An 18,248-nucleotide genomic window follows, 5' to 3' on the forward strand; every position below is an offset into this window, starting at 1 on the left:
TTTTTGGCATGGTGTGAATTTCTCGGCTGTGCTGTGGGGGATCCTGGGTGCGATGGCTGGGAGGGAACAAGGTGACTGGAGGCTGACTCTGCTGCCATGGGGCTTCTTGTCCCTTTTTCCACCAAGCTGAAGTTTCCTGTTTGATTTGGTCACTGGAGTTAACTCATCTCAGTACACCCAGACCTGCCCCGGCTATTCAGGGCTCCCTAATTGGGTGCTGATTGCCTGTGTGTGCGGCAGCAGCTGAGCAAGGGCTGTGTTCATCAAATGACCCAGGCGTTACATGTTTGCTTAAGGACCAGGAGCTTTTGCTGTGACACCTCTTGCTCACAGTGTGAGCAAGAGTTTTTTTATAGACCCAGCCAAGCTGTGGATTATTTCCGGGCTGTGCTGCTGCAGCCAGGGCTGATTACACAGATTCTGCCGTGGTGCCCTGTCCCTGTTTGTGTTTGTGCACAGCAGGCTCTGCTGGGCTGCCTGCAGAGCATAAGGGCCAGTGCAGTGGTTGCACACAAAGCAGGGACAGTGAATTTTCCCTGCCCCCAGTTTGCTTTTCCTGCAGGGACACCTTTGCAGGTGCCCTGTATGGAAGGAGCAGAGGCTCTGGGCAGGGTGCAGGGCTGCTGGGGTGGAACACTGCAAGCAGCCAGGCTGGCTCGGTAAGGCTCGGCTTAGTCACTTCCTTTGGGGAGCGGGGAGGATGCACCTCCTGTGTGGGAGCCCCACCTGAGCCTCCTGGTGCTGGGGAGAAATGTTGAGGTGCTCTCTGCTCACCAGGAATGGTCCTGCTGGGCTGGTGGGGCACAGACACGGCGGAGAGCACGGGCTGTGCTTTGTCCGAGAGGAGCCAGGAAGGGCTGAGAGCCCGGGGCACAAACCGTGCTGGGCTGTTCCCGTCCCACAGCTGCTCCTGGAACCCCTCGCAGTCACTTGCAGAGCCTCAGCCGACTTCCAGCACCTCCCCACGCTGCTGGGAAGCCGGGCAGGGGAGGAAATCGCCATCGCTGTGATCCCGTGGTGTCCTTTGTCACGAGCTGTCCGTCGGCTTCGAGAGGATCCCCTGCGTGCCTGACGCGGTGTGTCTGCGGCTTTGTCCCTCGGATTCCCCGGCTCGGCCAGGCCTTACTCATCCCCTTGTTTGGAGGAGGGATTTCACAGCCCCTGCCGAGCCCCGTGAGGATATTTCTGGGCTGATGGAGCAGCAGAGCGGGAGCCGTGCATGACAGGGGCTGCCAGAGGCGTGCCCGAGCGGGGCCGGCTGCTCCCCTCCTGCAGCAGAGCCCAGAGGCACCTGTGCAGCACCGAGGCGTGTCAGGAAACCTGATGCCTCACCTCTGCCAATGTGGAGGCGGAGGGAGGAGGGCCCAAAGACATGTCCCTTCACGCTCGCAACAGCTGAAAACAGAGAAGGAAACTCGCTAGAGCCTTTTCCAGCAGCGCAGGAAGCCTCCCTGTCCCGCTCTCACCCCAGCAGCCCTCCCGTACTCCACTACTCTGGGGGGGTGGCTGTCCCACACCCGCCGGGCGATGAACATCGCAAGGAGAAGAGGCTTTTACAGACAGGAGGTGAACAACACGCTCTGGGAGCTGCCCAGGAGATACACGAACCTGCACCCGCTGGGCTCCGGGGCCTACGGCTCCGTCTGGTGAGTGGGGTCCCGCCCGCAGCGCCCCGGGCCCGGGGGGGATGAGGAGGCGCTTGGCAGAACCCCTCCATTAAGGACGGACATTTGCATGTGGGATGGGGACAGGCTGTCCCCTGTCCAGCTGGACACTCGCTCGCCTGAGGAAAATGCCCCAGGGTGGGCAGAGAGGGGGCCGGGCGGGCAGGGTCACCTCGGCTCTGGGGTCGGGCAGGTTTTGAGCTGCTCTGGACTCGAGCTTGCTCTGGTGGCACAGGCAGGAGGTGGGGGAACACCTGGGTGTCTGCAAGAGATTTGTGTGTGATTACAGAGGTGGGAGCTGGAACAGGGTGTCCTTGCTGCTCAGTCCCAGGCAGCTGAAGCAGCTGGACAATACAACCCCCAGCCTGACACAGTTTCCAGTTTGAAATCATAAAGTGGATAGAAATTATCGCAAACCAGGATCAGTAACAGACAGGACTTCCTTCATGGCTGATGATAAACCCCAGCCTACAAGAGAGCAGCAGGAGCTGCTGTTAATTATTCAACCAGGCAAAGGTGCCTGAAGCAAGAGCAAGCACAAGGCAGAAATTGCTGGGTTTGCACTGATGAGCCAGAGATGGGCAACCCTGAAAGGTTAAATATGAAACAGTCCATTGATAGTATCTGAACAGAGCCCTTATTTCATAACATGCTGAGCTAAAAATAAATGAAAAAAAAAACAAAAGGTGTGTCTGTTTTCATAGGTGTTGGGCAAAGTCTGGCCTGCCACTGGCACTAATCCTGAAACCCTGGTGTCCAGGTTTTGTCCTTTTCCTCCAGCTTCCAATTTACAGGGGGGCATTCACTTGGCTGCCCAGATGTGTTTATGCCTCTTAGATTCTTAAATAAGTCCTGTAAAATCAGGCAGGATTAGACTTGACTTTTAATTTATATTTGTAAAGTGTTCTCTGATTTTTATCACTGAGAAAATCAGGAAGAAAAAGAAAGGACAAAAAAAAAAAAAAAAAAAGAGAAATCCTTTCAAGTTTCCTTGCCCAGCTGAAAAAACCAAACATCAAAAGAAATCTTTACTGGTCCCTGTAAAACTGGGCTGCTCTGGAGCTCTCAAGAAGGGAGGTTGAAGCAGCCCGGGGGTGCGTGGTGGTTTTGAATGGACCGAGCTCGGCAGGGAGGGCTCGATGCTCATTGCTGTACAAAGCTGAGGCAGAAAGTGTGGAGTTAGGATTTGCTGTCCTCTGCTGGGAATTGCTGGGAAAATTTCCTATTGCAGCGTTCTGCAGCAGCGGCTTTTACACCTTCTTGAGCAGCTGAGAAATCTTTTTGTTCATGTTTGCCTCTTGAGAGGGGTCAGGGAAGGGCTGAGATATCTCTGGAAAACACCACTGAGAACCCTGAATTTCAGCTCTCTGAGGACCTCCCTTCCCTCCTTGGCAATCTGAGTGAGGAGCTGTCACAGCATTGCTGTGACCAGCAGGAACAGCACAGCAAAATAATGCCTGCAGCAATGGCTGCTGGACCAGGTTTTCATCAGCTCCAGAGAAGAGTCTCATGTCAGCCAGACCTGCTCTTACACAGAAGCAAATATGTAATCAAGGATTCTGAACCCAGCAGGATTAATTGCAGCAGCATTTTCAACATGTGACATCCACAGTCTTTGCTCCAGAATACAGCGAAGGCAGCTGGCCTGCCCTAAAATACAACACCCTCCAAGCAGACGGCAAAGCAGAAATTGCCATATCTTCATTCCCTTATCTCCATGCATTAAGGAAGGAGAAGGCAGAGTTAGAACTAATTCTGACCTTTAACCATCTGTGTTTCCCTCTTCTCTCAGCTCTGTCACCTCCAGCTCATTTCTGCAGGTTGAAGGCAATAAAGATGAGCCACTTGTGCTTTTCTTGGTGTCCCACCTCATCCCCAAAGAGCACAGGCTGCCCAAAGCCACACAGGGCTCTGCGTGCAGAGCTCCACTGAGCTCCTTTCTCTCTGTGAGCACAGGAACCAACTCTTCTCTAGGAGGTGACCTGTGGGATTGCAGAATCTCTTCAAACATTCTACTGACACCAGAATGGTTTTGTCTTTGCCTGCTGCAGTTCAGCCATAGACAAGAAGACGGGGGAGAAAGTGGCCATCAAGAAGCTGTGCCGCCCGTTCCAGTCAGAGATCTTTGCCAAGAGAGCCTACAGAGAGCTGATGCTGCTGAAGCACATGCAGCATGACAACGTGAGTGCTCATTTCTCCTCTTCCTGCTGACACAAGAGGTGTTTCCTTGCCACCTGGGAGCAAGTCCTTTTGGTGGCATCACCTGTGTTTTAATTGACATTTGGTATGTGCAGGCTGTCTCAGGGTGTACCTGTGACCTGTTTGCAGTGCCCAGGATGGAGCAGGTGTGTAATGGGTGAGCCCAGGTGTTAGTAAGAGGGAAAACATTTATGCAGCATCAGTGAGGAGGCCCTGGGTTCCTCAGATGGAATTTTCTGTGTTCACCCACGTGCATGTGCCAGTGGAGAGCTGATGAGTGCCATGTGCACAGCGATTGTTTAACAGATTTAAATGTGGGCTTCTCTCCTTCCTCAGGTCATTGGGCTGCTTGATGTCTTCACCTCCACTGCCTCCTACCAGGGGTTCCAGGACTTGTAAGTCTGGACTTGTTTGCTCTGTGTAGACATAATTATTTTCCAAGACAGCTGTATCTTAGCAGCAGCATAACAGAGAGGGTTGAGGTGCAAAGGGACCAGACTAGAATCCAGGCATGCCCAAATAATGCAGAGAAGCAGGAGCACACCTCAGCTGCCATGGCTGACACACCCAGAACACGTAAACAGATCCCACCCTGCTCCCAGCTGGGACACCACAGCAGCACAGACCGAGCTGTGCAATGAGGATGTGTTACATTCCATGGTGCCTCACACAGAGGGTGACCCTTGCTAGCCCTGTGTGACTGCTGGGCTAAGGGGCTGCACTCAGAATGGGAGAAGTATTGTCCATGAAGCCTCAGGGCAATTAAACTTAGAATTTGGAAGATCTGTCCTTCTTCTCTTGATTCTGGCTCTTCTCAATTAATTTTTTTGGCATTTTCCCTCCGTGTTCATGGTCACATTGGACAAGTCCTTGTCCCTTCCCCATCACTGCAGATGAGCAGTGTGCCTGGCTTTGGGGTTTGGCTGATGGCTGAGGTTAGCAGCCTGCAGGAAGAGCATGTGAAGGCTCTCAGAGCAGTTCCTGCAGGAACACCATCAATTCATTAGCAGCCTCAGCAGGCAGCTACTGAAGGAAGCTGGATGTTGTCTTCTGAGGCAGGGCTGGAGAACATTCCAATGACAAATTTGGGAGCCAGTGCAGCTGCTTTGCTGTGTGAGATGTTTCAGCTCCTGGGTGGTGAAAGCCTGTCCAAAATTGAACTTCACTTGACGTCTAAACTAATCCAGGATCCTGAAGATCCTTGTTCTTACTTGACATCAGATATCTGATTTCCAAGGAGGAGAAAGAGCAATTTTCAGAACAGGTTGAAATTCCAACTCCTCTGCAGGATGTGCTAGTTAGCTAGGAACAGTCACAACAACTCATCTTCCTTACACAGCCAGAAAAACCAAACCAAGTGAGAACAAGGCTAGCCTGGTCCCCTGCATTTTTCTTCCAGACTCAGGGCCTTGTCTTACTGCCTTTTAGCTACCTGGTGATGCCATACATGCGGACAGATTTACAAAAGATCATGGGACATGAATTCAGTGATGAAAAGATCCAGTACCTGGTCTACCAAATGCTGAAAGGGCTGAAGGTAGGTGGGTCTGGAGGAGTTTAGTGACTCCCTGTGTCTCCTCTGTGTGTCACCTCTGGGCTGACCCTAACTAAACTCCCCTCCAATACTGTACAGGAGGATGTGGGGAGTTTATGGCATCCCCTCAGAACAGGAATTGGCTGTTGAACCATTCCTGCTCCAGCACACATCAATAAAATGAGTGTTTGCTTACATCAGGTATCAAAGTAATCAGCAGCCACAGGCCTTGGCTTGGTTTCTCCAGGGCAGCACTTGCTTCTGTCTTTTCCTTACCCAAACCCCCAGCACAACTCTGCACAGAGAGGGAGAGAGTGGCAGCAGCAGGAGCTCTCTGAACCTGTCACAGAGGCTCCCAGGAGAGAGGACAGAGGGGATGAGTTCCTGTTCAGGAGCATAAGGGAGGAATATGTTTCTGTAACTGGCTTTGAGGGAGCTGACAGCAGTCCCTGCAAACTCTGGGATGTAGGGACAGAGCTTTCCAGCTGTCCTCTCACACCCTTCACTTGGAGTCACAGCAGTGCCTTACAGGCATCAGTGGGATCACCTCAATCACACCTCTCCCCAGGTCTGCTACCTTGAGTTTAAATAAAGGGGGGAAGAACACACAGACTGGTATGCTAAAAACTCTGAAGTCAGTTTTGCAATTTTGTGGTTTTGGGCTGAGATTATTTTTTTAACACCCAGAATAACCATGTTCTCATGTCATCTGCTGTAACCTTGGTGACTTTGATAGTTTGAAGCTGTTGTACTTGCTCTGAGGAGCTATTGCTTCATCCCTCCTCTTCTGCTCTGTGCATCCTCTTTAGACTGACAACAGCACTGTAAATACTGTCAGTAATTTGGGGCAGAAATGTCTTTTCAAACTGCTGCCCTAGGGACCAGGGACCTGTAGAAGGCTGCAGAGGTTTGTTCTCAGCAAGTTCTTGTTTGTAGCTCTTGTTTGTTTGCTGGAGAACAGAAAATTTTGTCTGCTGGTGATCACATTGTGGCTCCTCTTTTTATTGCAGTATATTCATTCAGCTGGCATCGTCCACAGGGTAAGTTCATGTGTGCTCTTATTCTGATTTTTGTCTGAGAAACACAGCATAGTCATAAAGTTAACAAATTCCTAACCATCATTTCACTAATAACATTGTCTGCTCTAATTTCCATCCTGTCTGCTCTCTTTTCCATCCTACCAAAACCCCATATATATTTGGATTACTAATTCCTGCAGCATTTTGAGAAAATAATGTATTTTCTGATGAGCTGAGAAGCATTTTATGATGCTTTTTGAATTAAAACTGTTTCGGAAAAGAATAAAATAGTAATCTAATATAGCAGGAATGATGTTTATTCAGTCGTGTGCTGAACTGATATTGAACCTGGGGCGTTATGGGACCCCATCAAAGGCAAGCAGAGGTTGCCTTTGCTTGCCTTTGAGAGTTGAGAGTTGTGTTGATGTATTGCAGTTGAAACATCCCATTTCTCTGCTCCTGTCTGTTGCAGGACCTGAAGCCAAGTAACCTGGCTGTGAATGAGGACTGCCAGCTGAAGGTAGGTGGCAAAGCAGCACTTTGCAGCACATCAGCTCCTGGAGGAGCTGCTCTGCCAGCAGGAAATTGGCACTGTCACGTTTCCCCTTTCCTCCCGAGCCTCCATCCCAGGCCTTGTGTTCCTTGGCAGCTGCAGCAGTGGGAAATGCTCCCCTGCTGATGTCACTTGCTGAATCAGGACACAGGACCTCAAATGAGCCTTCTGTCACTGTAATCCTTGTGGATGGCAGTGTGTAATGACTTCCTGGAGAAATTCAGCCCTGCTGAGCAATACTTGCAGCAGGTGAATGGTCCCTGAAGGGTAGCTGCATTCAGCTGCAGTTGCCCTTTGGTTCTCATGGATGCTGTGGTTGTCATTCCAGACAAAGCCATTTCAGGGCTGCTCTGAAGGTTTGCTTGCTGCTGGCTGCTGTGATGCTCTAGCATGCATTTCTGTAATGTGCATTTCAGGGAGTGGCTCTGCTGCCCATAAAGGTTGGGTCAAGCTTGTTCATCTTCAGCATTGAGGGAGAGGCCAAGCTGTGTCACCTGCAAGGTGCCCTTATAGGAAAGGGTGAGTTGTGGTGACCTGGGAGCACGCCTTCACCACCAGGTCACAGACCAACTCCAGTAAAGCATATTGAGTAAAACTTAAGCTTCAAGAAAGGCAGTGACCTTCCAGGGAGCACAAGGCACTGATCCTTTCAGCAGGGTCCTCTCATGACAACAGGCTTTGCAGCTGCCTTGCAACTTACAGTGGAATTAAGATATGTAAATTCTTTGAACCATTCCATGGCTATCTGTGGTGTAGTTGGAGTTTTGTTATTACCTGATTAGAGTTACTCCATTTTTTCTCAGAAGGAGAGTCTCACTTGCCCATAGGATTTCTCTTTTCTCTCCTGCCCTCCCTTCTCCTTATTCTTCCTTTGGCACTGCAGATCCTGGATTTTGGCTTGGCCAGGCAGGCTGATGCTGAGATGACTGGCTACGTGGTGACACGCTGGTACAGAGCCCCAGAGGTCATCCTGAACTGGATGCATTACAACCAGACAGGTGAGCAGCCCTGCCCAGCCTGTGACTCCCTGGTGCTGAGCTGGGGGATCCTGCTGGCTCAAATCTCACTGAATTGTCCACTTGTTTTTCCTCCTTTTCATCATCAGTGTTCCCTGGAGCAGAGCAGGTCTCAGAGGTGTTGCACAACTCCCAGAGCTGCTGCTTGCAGGAAATTATGAAAGCTGAGATTTTAGCAGCATAGAAAGAACAGAGGAGGGTGGGAGTGAAATTTAAATCAGTGTTTGCTGCAAGCAACAGCAAAAGTGACAGCCCCAGCAACCACTGCTCCCTTTCTAATTTTTGTTTTTAATTTTCTTTTCTTCCTTTTTCCCCCTCCCTCCTTTTTCTCTGAACAGTGGATATCTGGTCTATTGGCTGTATCATGGCAGAAATGCTGACTGGGAAAACACTCTTTAAAGGAAAAGACTGTATCCTTTCAAGCTAAACCTTTTGCCTTAGCAGAGTAATAATTCTTAGTGTGTGTGTGGAAGGGATTTTATAAATGAGGTTACTGAGAAAAACAGGTGTCAGGCTGGTTTATCAGGAGGTAATCACAAGGACCAGCTTTTTTGGGGGGAGGAAAACAGAAGGGGACCTCAGAAATGCACCTCTGTGGTGGCATGGTTCTTCATCAGCTGTTCAACCTTGTGTGGCCATAGCTTCATTCCCAAAGCTTTGCACATCCTTCCAAGCCCGTGGATGTGTGTTCTGGCATGGTTGTGCCAGAAAAATGATCTTGATGGAAATGTCATTGCAGGAAGAAAGGCTTGGAGCTCTTTTTGCCCGTCTAATGAATCTCTGCTTGCGTGACTGTGGTGGGTTTGTATCATGAGCTCATTGCACCCTCCCAGGCTGAGCTGGGGTGGGGGTTTGCTCCTCAAAGGTGATCTTTAACACAGCTTGCCAGACCTGGATCAGCTGACCCAGATCCTGAAAGTAACGGGGCATCCAGGAGAGGACTTCTTGGAGAAGCTGGAGGACAAGGCGGTAAGGAGGCCCCTGTGGGTTTGGGTCCTGCTGGCAGAGGTGTCAGGAGAAGAGGTTGGCTGGTGTTTGGCATGGGAGAGCTGCTGCCTCCACAGCAGCAGGGAAATGCCCTTTGCCCTGGGCAAGGAAGGCATTTCTCTGTGCTGCTGGCACCTCTGATGGACCTGCTGCTGTGCTGGTGGGAATGGCTGTGTCTGGCAGGGACTCCCAAACCACCAATCTTCTCTGTTCTCCTGCTTGGCTCTTCAAACAGAAGGATTTCTCTGTTTTGACCAATAGAAATAGTTCCTTGTGAACTGTTGGCTGAAATGGGACATGTGGGATGCTTTGCTCTTCTCTTCATTTGCTGAGGCTGAGAGCTGTATTTCACACCTGTCCACGTGCAGTAACTGTGCTTTCCTTGCTCTTTCAGGCAAAGAGTTATATCAAGTCCCTTCCTAAAATCCCCAAGAAGGACTTGTCTGTGCTTTTCCCTAAAGCAAATCCTCTGGGTAAGTAATCTCCAGCATTTCTCATGAGTTTTCACAGCTGGAAAGGAGGCAAGCTGACTGCCACGGCCCCGACTTTATTTCTCCTTCTCATAACTTCTTGCTACTTTTTTCCCTTGCAGTTTGTGCCCCTCCTCAGGGAAAAGATGCATCAGTTAAAAGCAGAATTATCTTTTATTGGCATTACAATGGTGATGTTCTGTTGTTCTTGGCCATTTACTACTTTAAAAAAAATATTAAGTACAGTGTAGAACCTGGATCTAGCAATATTTAACAGAAAGCTGCTGTGAAATTTTCAGGGTAAAAATTAATCTCTTAGAAAGAGCTCTCTTCCCAGGTAGGTTAGAGGTGAGAGTAAGCAAAACTCTTGTAGAAACTGAATGGAAGAAAGTCTTGAAATGTTAAAACCAAGTGGGAATGGGGCTGACAGACTAGTCAGCATCTGAGTTTCCTGCCTCCTCTTTAGCAGGGATCTATAGGTTTCTATACAGATTACTCATGTTAAGACTCCTTTGAGATGCAGGGCTCTGAATGAAAGCAAATTATTAGACCTGAGAAATATCTTGAGGTTCCTGGCTTACTCCTCATGTTTCTGCAGCCCAATCTGTGCAGCAAGGCTTATTCAGGTCTGATTTGTTATTTCTGCACAATTTAACTTCTGTCAGTGCGAGCTCCCTGAGGCTGATGTTGAGCAGACTTTGCATCTCCACTGGTGGGAGCCCCTCGCTGCCCTGGCCAGGCTGAGGATTCTCTTCACTGCTCAGGTGTGGAGGTGAAACACTGGAAATAGCAGTGCCACACTGGCAGGGCTCGTGCACAGGCTGCCTGTGCTCCCCTGCACCTTGCCTAGCCCTGTTCCCTTCCTCCACAGCTGTGGACCTGCTTGACAAGATGCTGCAGCTGGATGTGGAAAAGCGCCTCACAGCAACACAGGCCTTGGCTCACCCCTACTTCGACCAGTTCCGAGATATCGAGGAGGAGACAGAGGCACAAAACTCCTATGATGATTCTCTGGAACATGAGAAGCTTTCCATAGAGGAGTGGAAAAGTAAGAACTTGATTTTCTTTGAGGTTCCTGTCTAGCATGGGACTCTCCTACCCCTCTTTCTTTCCTGTACAGATGCTGAGTAAAGCTGAGATTGCCTGCTGATGCCTCAATGGTAGGGCACAGATCTCTTGCTTTTATCCATTCAGCAAAGATCCCTCCAGCTCTCCAGGCAGACTTTTTTGTCTCTCTCCTTTGTCTCTTTCAGCTGCCACTGAATGCCTTTTCCTGCACATCCAACATTCCAACTTTTATTTGTGTCCTCTAAAATCACACATTAATGGTTATTTTGTTCTGCTTTTCAAGAGCACATTTACAAGGAGATCTTGACCTTCAGTCCCATTGCACGGAAGGACTCAAAGAAGAGAAGTGGGATGTCCTTATAGCGACGGGTGCAGCTGTGCCTGGGACTCAGTTCTCCCTGATGACATCACATTCATTCCACACTGTGCTGCTGGTGGCCAACTTCTGGCCTGTGGGACCTCTCTCTATGTGCCAACACAAGGATGACGCCGTGCTGTGGGCACTGGACTTTGTTCTTCTAAAGGGGAAGCACCCCAGACAGTTTTCGACATAAAAGACAAATATATTCTTGTTGAAACTTTAAGTGAGAGAATTTGACCTGTTGTTTCCTTTTTTTTCCCCCTGTATTTGTCCACTTGAGAGAGGAGGGGTTTCATTCTTTCTCATTAGTCTTTTCAAGCACAGAGTTTAGTATATTAATTGTGGATGAGGTGAAGAAAAAGGTAAAATTGGGAAGTGAGTCCTAAGCAAAAGGATCAGAAATACTGAATTTCAGCATAACAAGACCTTAACCAATCTCACTCCGGCTGTGTCCTGCTTCCCTGAGCAGTCACAGAGCACCCAGAAGAGCAAGGCTGCTGGGACAGTGTCAGCTCCAGGGCACCAAGGGATCAGCCTGTGTTCAGAGCAGCTACAAACTCATCCTCTCATCCTATACACACAAATCTGCTCAGCTGCTTCCCCTCCAAAGAGCCACTGCCTCTTTTTTTTGTTTTTCCCCTGCTCATTTCATTCCCTGGGATGTGATCAGTGCTGTCTCCTCCTCACAGCAGGCAGCAAACTCACCCTGGGAATTCACTTCCACAGTGACAGACTGGGAGTCCCAGGCAGCTGCACAAGTGGCTCTGAATATGGATCTGCAGGATGTTTTGCAGCCTGTGCTGACACTGGAGTATCTGCAGATCCACAGCTTATCAATACAGTCACTTGACAGTGCAGGCACAGCTGCTCGTTGTGATAACACCTTTGGACTACAACACCTTCTTCCCCAGGGTGACCAGGCAAGCTCAGCCAATCATTCCAAAGTCCATCCCAAGGGATATGCACCAAGTGCCTTCTTTGTATCAGAGCACTGAGTCCCCAGGACTAGAGAAAAGTATTTGACCTCAATAATACATCCAGTAATTCTAAACTCCCTCCCTCTTCTGTAGCTGCTGACTTATTTTGGTTTGGTTTAGCCAGGTTGTTTGTTTTCAGTACTCTCTAATTTTCTTCTTAAGTAATGTTCAGTTCTGCTGTACAGACTACAAGTAAGGAAAAACTACAACATTTCCAGAATTTTCTGATCTCTCTTCTGCACTGGGACCTGGACAGTGATGTCATGTTGCTTGGCTGCCTCCCTGCTGCAGCTCATGGCATGCAGCACTGGGGATAACCCTGCAGTGACTGCAGCTTTTGATAGGATGGTGTTGATGTTTGCCTGCTGCAGCTGCACACATGGTCCATGGTGATAAGGTGAGGTTTCTCTTGGCTCATATCTGTCTGGGTCATGCACAAGGCCTTTGCTCCACTCCTCTCTTAGGTAGGGACAGTGAGCACAGAACTGTTGTGATGTGTCCTCAATTCCCTGGAAGTTCAATGTTTTCTTATGCAGAAAATCATCTCTAAAGTTCAAGTCATCTGTTAAGGCCAGATTCAGACAGAATTTATGAACCACTAAATGGGAATGCTGGGTATTTTTTAATCATCTTGCCCTCCTTCAAAAGGGGAGAGGTAGACCTGAAGAGTCTTCTGTCTCAGTAATGATGGCTGAGGGAGAAAACATCTTCACAACAAAGGAATGTACTGAGCAGTCTGCTGGTAGTTGAAAAGGGACTTGGATAGTTGTAAAGAACAATTTAAAATGCCCTTTGGGAATTGTCTGTCTGAGCAGAGGACAAGCATGAAGAGGCACAGGGACATGTGATACAAACAGATGTGTGAAGAACAATTGTGAGCACAGCCAAGTGGGGTACACAGATTCTGCAAACACCAGCCTCACCTGTTTTAGGGATAGCATAAAGGCTCTTCAGCATCAATCCTTCTGCTGAGTATACACCCAGTCCAGGGACTGGGTTTCTCAGTAGGTTTACACTTACCCTGAATGCTCTGAAATTGCAAGAGCAATCCCAACAGCTGCTGTGTGGGCTCCATGCTCTGGTTTCATTCATTCACCCACCAACCCCATACAGTGACAGAACACTGTGCAGGATTACCCAATACCCCAACAAATGTGGGGAGCAGGTGCTCTGCAAGCCCAGGAACCCTGGAGGTGTATGTATGTGGGGGCCTGAATATATGTTGTATTGTAAGACCTTTGTGTGGTTCTGAGTTGCTCCAAACGAGCTGCAGCTGCAGGGTCCTTAGTTGGGCAGCAGCTGTAGCTCGTGAAGGTAACTGAGATAAATAGGGGTGGGTCAAGAGCCCAGGAGGAGCCCCTGAGAAGAAAGGAGAAGAGCCCCAGCAGAGAGAAGAGAGAACAACGCTGCAGCAAAGATTACAACAACTGGTGACCCCGACGTGATGAAGAACACACAACCAAACATCAAAAGAAGGTGAGGAAGAACACTGCAACCAAACATTGAAAGAAGGTATGGAATCCCCCGGACAGCCGAGAGCTGTGGCAGCCTGAGAGCTGGGACTGTATGTGTATTGTAATCGTACAATTGTTAAAAGAAAAGGGGGGAAATGTGGAGGCCTGAATATATGTTGTGTTGTAAGATCTGTGTGTGTGTCTGGGTTGCTCCAAACGAGCTGCAGCTGCAGGGTCCTTAGTTGGGCAGCAGCTGTAGCTCGTGAAGGCAACTGAGATAAATAGGGGTGGGTCAAGAGCCCAAGAGGAGCCCCTGAGAAGATGCTGCAGAGAAAGGAGAAGAGCCTGAGAGCTGGGACTGCAGCAAAGATTACAACATATGTATATTTGGTTTTTTGTGGTATGTATCATCCAAGAACTCAAAATAGACAGGAGAAAATGTAGCAGGTTGGTAGTGGAAAGAGTATCTGTACAGAGCAACCATCCCAGTGCTGCTGTGGCATCTGAGGATGTGTTTCAATGAACAGCAATGAGCCAGGAGAAGGGAGAGGTGGGGGGAAATCCTACTGACATTTCCTGAAAGGAATTTGCAAAACACCTGCTTGACAGAGGCAGTGACTCAGGCCAAGGCTGGGATCCTCCAGAATCAGCACCAGAACCGAGAGGGGGTGTGTGACCCTGCCAGACACTGTGAGTCAAAGCAGAAATTACCTCATGCAGAGGTGCAGGCAGTGCCTGCTCCATGACTCACACTGACACATCATTCATGGACATTCCTTTCATTACAAGTATAGTTTACATGCTTAAAAACACAAAACCAAGTGATAAAAATCCCTCAACCATTAAGTGGTCGAAAATTCGGTAAATCAGGCCAGCCAAAAATATGTTTGCTGTTTGTATTAAGTTTCTATGATATAAATTTACACAGATATATGGATGGAATTTTTGTGCCTGTCTCAGATAACTTACAGATGTTTAACTTGGAATACTATTTACTTGCTATTCTTACATTCATTTCTGACTTACAAGCATCTTTTTTTAATTTGGAAAATAAAGCCTTCAGAAACAATCTTCCTCTGTAAGTTTGACAGTTAAATAGGTCTGTGAAGTTGCAACTTTATGGGGCCTATTTGTTAGGTACTTGCACGTGTACGTGGGAAAGAAAAAGCAGATGAAGGAATAATTATTTTTTTTATTAAGAGATGCCACAAAATTAGAGGTTTTTTTAAGAGAGATAATAATAGCTGTGTTTTAGATACCACCTAGAAACCTTTCAGTGCACAATTTTAAAAATTTCCACAGCCTCTTAGAAAACTACTTATTTTATCCTGTAGGAAAAAGACAGATTATTTATTTTTATATTTAACATTTTCACATTCTAGGTAGCAGACTAAACAAATAATGTTCATGTTTTAGGTATGTGACAATGGGAAAGAAAAACAGAAAATGATAAACATGTCTGAGAACTCCAGTGAGATTCTGTACAAAGGATGGTAGTACCTTTTCATATTCCCATGTCTTGCTGTTGCCTCAGCAACCAGGGAAAGCGTTCCTAATCCTCTGCATTTTTCCTGTATCGTGGGTCAGCAGAGTGTTGGCTGGAAACGTGATTATGGCTGGTTTTCTTTTCACAGCTGAGAGAAACAAGACAAAAAAGATTGAATGAAGATCAGAATAGCCACTATTAATTTGCTTTCCCCCCAAAAGGATGGGCACTCGCTGCACTAATTGTACTTAGCATGGAACCATTCAGGTTGGAAAAGGTCATTAAGATCAAGTCCAAATCTACACTGAAAATGTCACAGTTCCCAGGTGAATGTGGTTTAGGGGATGTTTTGCCTGATTTCTCTCTACAAGGCCATTTTCTGAGCACATGAGCTTACACAGCTTTGAACGTGATGTTCAGCTGGTGCTGGCTCACAGCTGATTCAGGCAGCTCTCCTTTTCTGTTGGAATGCACTCCATTAAATAACACTGAAGGGTTGGTATATTTGCAACTCTCATTGATTTGCTGTTACATCAAAGTGAGTTAACTTCTTTTAGCCAGGCTTGGCTGGAAAAATAAAAATTCTCCTGCCATAAACCATAATTTCAGATCTGTCTTTAGAACACTTCAACTGAAAAAAAAAAAAAAGTTTTAAAATTAGAGGACATTGGAATTAAAAAAATAAGGACCACTGAGGAGGTAATGTTGGGTACTTGTGTAACCTCTCTGACGTGAGGCTGAAGAGGGTTATAAACATGGGTATAAAATTCCAGTGAAAATACATGGCAACTGAGGCCTATCACTTTTGAGGTATCAGGTTTTAACCTTTAATGCACAAGGGACCTGTTTAGCAATTGCTCTGATTTCAGCAATTCTTTAGAAAACAGCAGCAGAACAAGCAGCCAAAGAGAGATACAAACATAAGTGAGTTTCGAGGCTCAATAAATCAACAAAGAAAGAGGTCAGCTCTCAATTCTAACTAGTACTTCTCTTCCCTTTTTAAGTATGTCTTATATGCTTGAATAAACATGGAGAAAATTGTAATATGAATGAAGGTGCCCAACTCTGTTTGAGGTGTCTTGGCTGCTGCCTTCATTTGAAGCAACTAATTTTGCACTTGCACCCTTTCAAAACTGGGACAGCAAAGAAATTGAATTAAGCTGTGCCTCTGGGATTTGAGAGAAGTTCAGAACGTTTTTTTCAAATAACATGTTAGTTCCACAGCTTAGCTATAAAACAAAATGATGAATAGCTTATTTTGATGTTGTAACACATGGCCCTCAGTCATCGGAGATATCTGGACATCTCTGTGCACAAATCATCCCACTGTTCTTAATAGGGAACCTAGTATGATTATAATAAGCTAATTCCAGTGCAAATTTAAGAGTATAAAGTTTCAAAATTGGGGTAAAAATTAAACAGTTTGCAAAAGTTGGTCATATTAAAAAAAAAAAAAAGATCAAGTAAAACCCAGTTAAAATTCCCACATAAAGAAGGAAAATTACAGAATGGCCTGGGCTGGAAGGGACAAACATCTGTCTGCAGTCCCCTGCTGTGGGACACCTTTCCCTAGAGCAGGTCACTCAGAGCTCCATCCAACCCAGCCTTGAACAATTCCAGGAATGTGGCAGCCACAGCTTCCCTGGACAACCTGTTCCAGTGCCTCACCAGCATCACAGGCAAGGATTTTTTTCCTATTACTCAACCTAAACCTCCTGTTTTAGTTTGAAACCATTCCCCCTTGCCCTCTCCCTCCATGCTCTTGGCAAAGTCTCTCCTCATCCCTCCTGCAGGCTCCTTTCAGGTACTGAAGGGCTGCAATTAGGTTACCCCAAAGCTTCTTTTCCAGGCTGAACAAACCCAGTTCTCTCAGCCTCTGAAGTCGTTCATCAATTATTGAAATGATTTTATTTACTGTTTAACCAGGAAGCAAATGCACCTATAGGTTGTTTTAGGGTTTGTTTTATCCTTCATGGTTAGGGCCATACTGTTATACAGCTGTTCTTTTGAGGGTGAGATCCTTTGTAAATCAATGAGAGTATTGGGACTTCATTTTGAAATCCTTGATGTTATTTTTTATGCAAGACAAGAATAGTTTATTGTTGTAATCTTCGCTGCAGTGTTGTTCTTCCCTCTCTGCTGGGGCTCTTCTCCTTTCTCTGCAGCACAGTCTTTTCTATCTTCTCAGGCTCTTTTCCTTAAAGGCCATATTCTTACAGCTTTCTGCTGCTACAGCTCCTTAATTCAAAGGCCATATTATATTCTACAGTCCCAGCTCTCAGGCTGCCACAGCTCTCGGCTGTCCGGGGGATTCCATACCTTCTTGTGATGTTTGGCTGTGCGTTCTTCATCACGTCGGGGTCACCAGTTGTTGTAGTCTTTGCTGCAGTGTTGTTCTTCCCTCTCTGCTGGGGCTCTTCTCCTTTCTCTGCCACACACTCCTTCCTTTCTTCTCAGGGGCTCCTCCTGGGCTCTCGACCCACCCCTATTTATCTCAGTTACCTTCACGAGATACAGCTGCTGCCCAACTAAGGACCCTGCAGCTGCAGCTCGTTTGGAGTAACTTGGACCCACACAGGTCCCACAATACAACATATATTCAGGCCCCCACAGTTTATTATTTATTTTCAAGTTTTGATATGTAAATAGTAGACCTGTAAAAAAGTAAAACCCATATATACACAGTATATATTTCAAAGGTAGGATGTAAAGACTGTTCAGGAGTAAGTAACACATTTCCCTTTGTGTTTAAAGCTGCAGCAAGCTCTGGTCCAACCTGAGTTCTTTGCAAAACAGACTGTCACACACTAGATGCTCTCAGATTCCATGGTTAACATACGTTAAGAGACAAAAGATCTCCAGTTGGACCGTAAATGAGGGAAAACAACATTCTTTGCTTCCTTCTAAAACAGTTAATTCTATAAATTCAGATGGTGATATTATGCAATACTCTGCACAGAGTGGGAGGTGGAACACACATATGCTCAAGTATGTGGCATGCTCTATAAAAAGTAAGTGTGGGAGCCTCTGCAATTCCTATCTCAATTCTTATCTCAGTTGCTAACTTAACTTCTTCCTTGTTCAAATCCCCTCAGTCCCTCTCTCACTGTCACTCCAGCCTGTCACACTTCTGCATGTGAAGAGACCATCTGGACCTGAAATATCGGTGTACAAAATAAATAGAGGCTCTTGCTATTTACATTGTTTTATGTTGCTTGTTTAGACTAACTGTGGCAGGCCAAGGTTCTCTGGGAGTGTAGCCGGTTGGACTCTGACCACGCTTCGGGGTGTTTCCGGGGACCTCACGCCTCCTGCAAAAAAAATGGGCTGCAGAATGAAGACACCCCAAACGAGCCTGGGACAAAACAAAACCCCCACCTCACTTCCCGTGCCCTGACGGCTCCCGGCTCTGAGGTACCGGCCTGGGATGGGCCCGCACGGCTGTACCCGAGCTCGCAAA

The 18,248-nt window shown here is 47.3% G+C and overlaps 1 protein-coding gene across 1 annotated transcript; it reads left to right on the forward strand.

The window, feature by feature from the left end:
- Window positions 1-96: 96 nt before the first annotated feature.
- Window positions 97-15,999, forward strand: MAPK13 (mitogen-activated protein kinase 13). Its single transcript, XM_074528006.1, has 13 exons — window positions 97-659; window positions 905-1,646; window positions 3,716-3,845; window positions 4,200-4,258; window positions 5,292-5,400; window positions 6,408-6,437; window positions 6,889-6,936; window positions 7,853-7,967; window positions 8,324-8,395; window positions 8,875-8,954; window positions 9,367-9,445; window positions 10,314-10,490; window positions 10,794-15,999. Exons 2-13 carry the CDS (start codon window positions 1,528-1,530, stop codon window positions 10,871-10,873), a joined length of 1,098 nt encoding a protein of 365 aa, XP_074384107.1. The 5' UTR covers window positions 97-659; window positions 905-1,527; the 3' UTR covers window positions 10,874-15,999.
- Window positions 16,000-18,248: the final 2,249 nt, after the last annotated feature.

This window comes from Zonotrichia albicollis, chromosome 28 (genome assembly GCF_047830755.1).
Source record: "Zonotrichia albicollis isolate bZonAlb1 chromosome 28, bZonAlb1.hap1, whole genome shotgun sequence".
Lineage (NCBI taxonomy): Eukaryota > Metazoa > Chordata > Aves > Passeriformes > Passerellidae > Zonotrichia > Zonotrichia albicollis.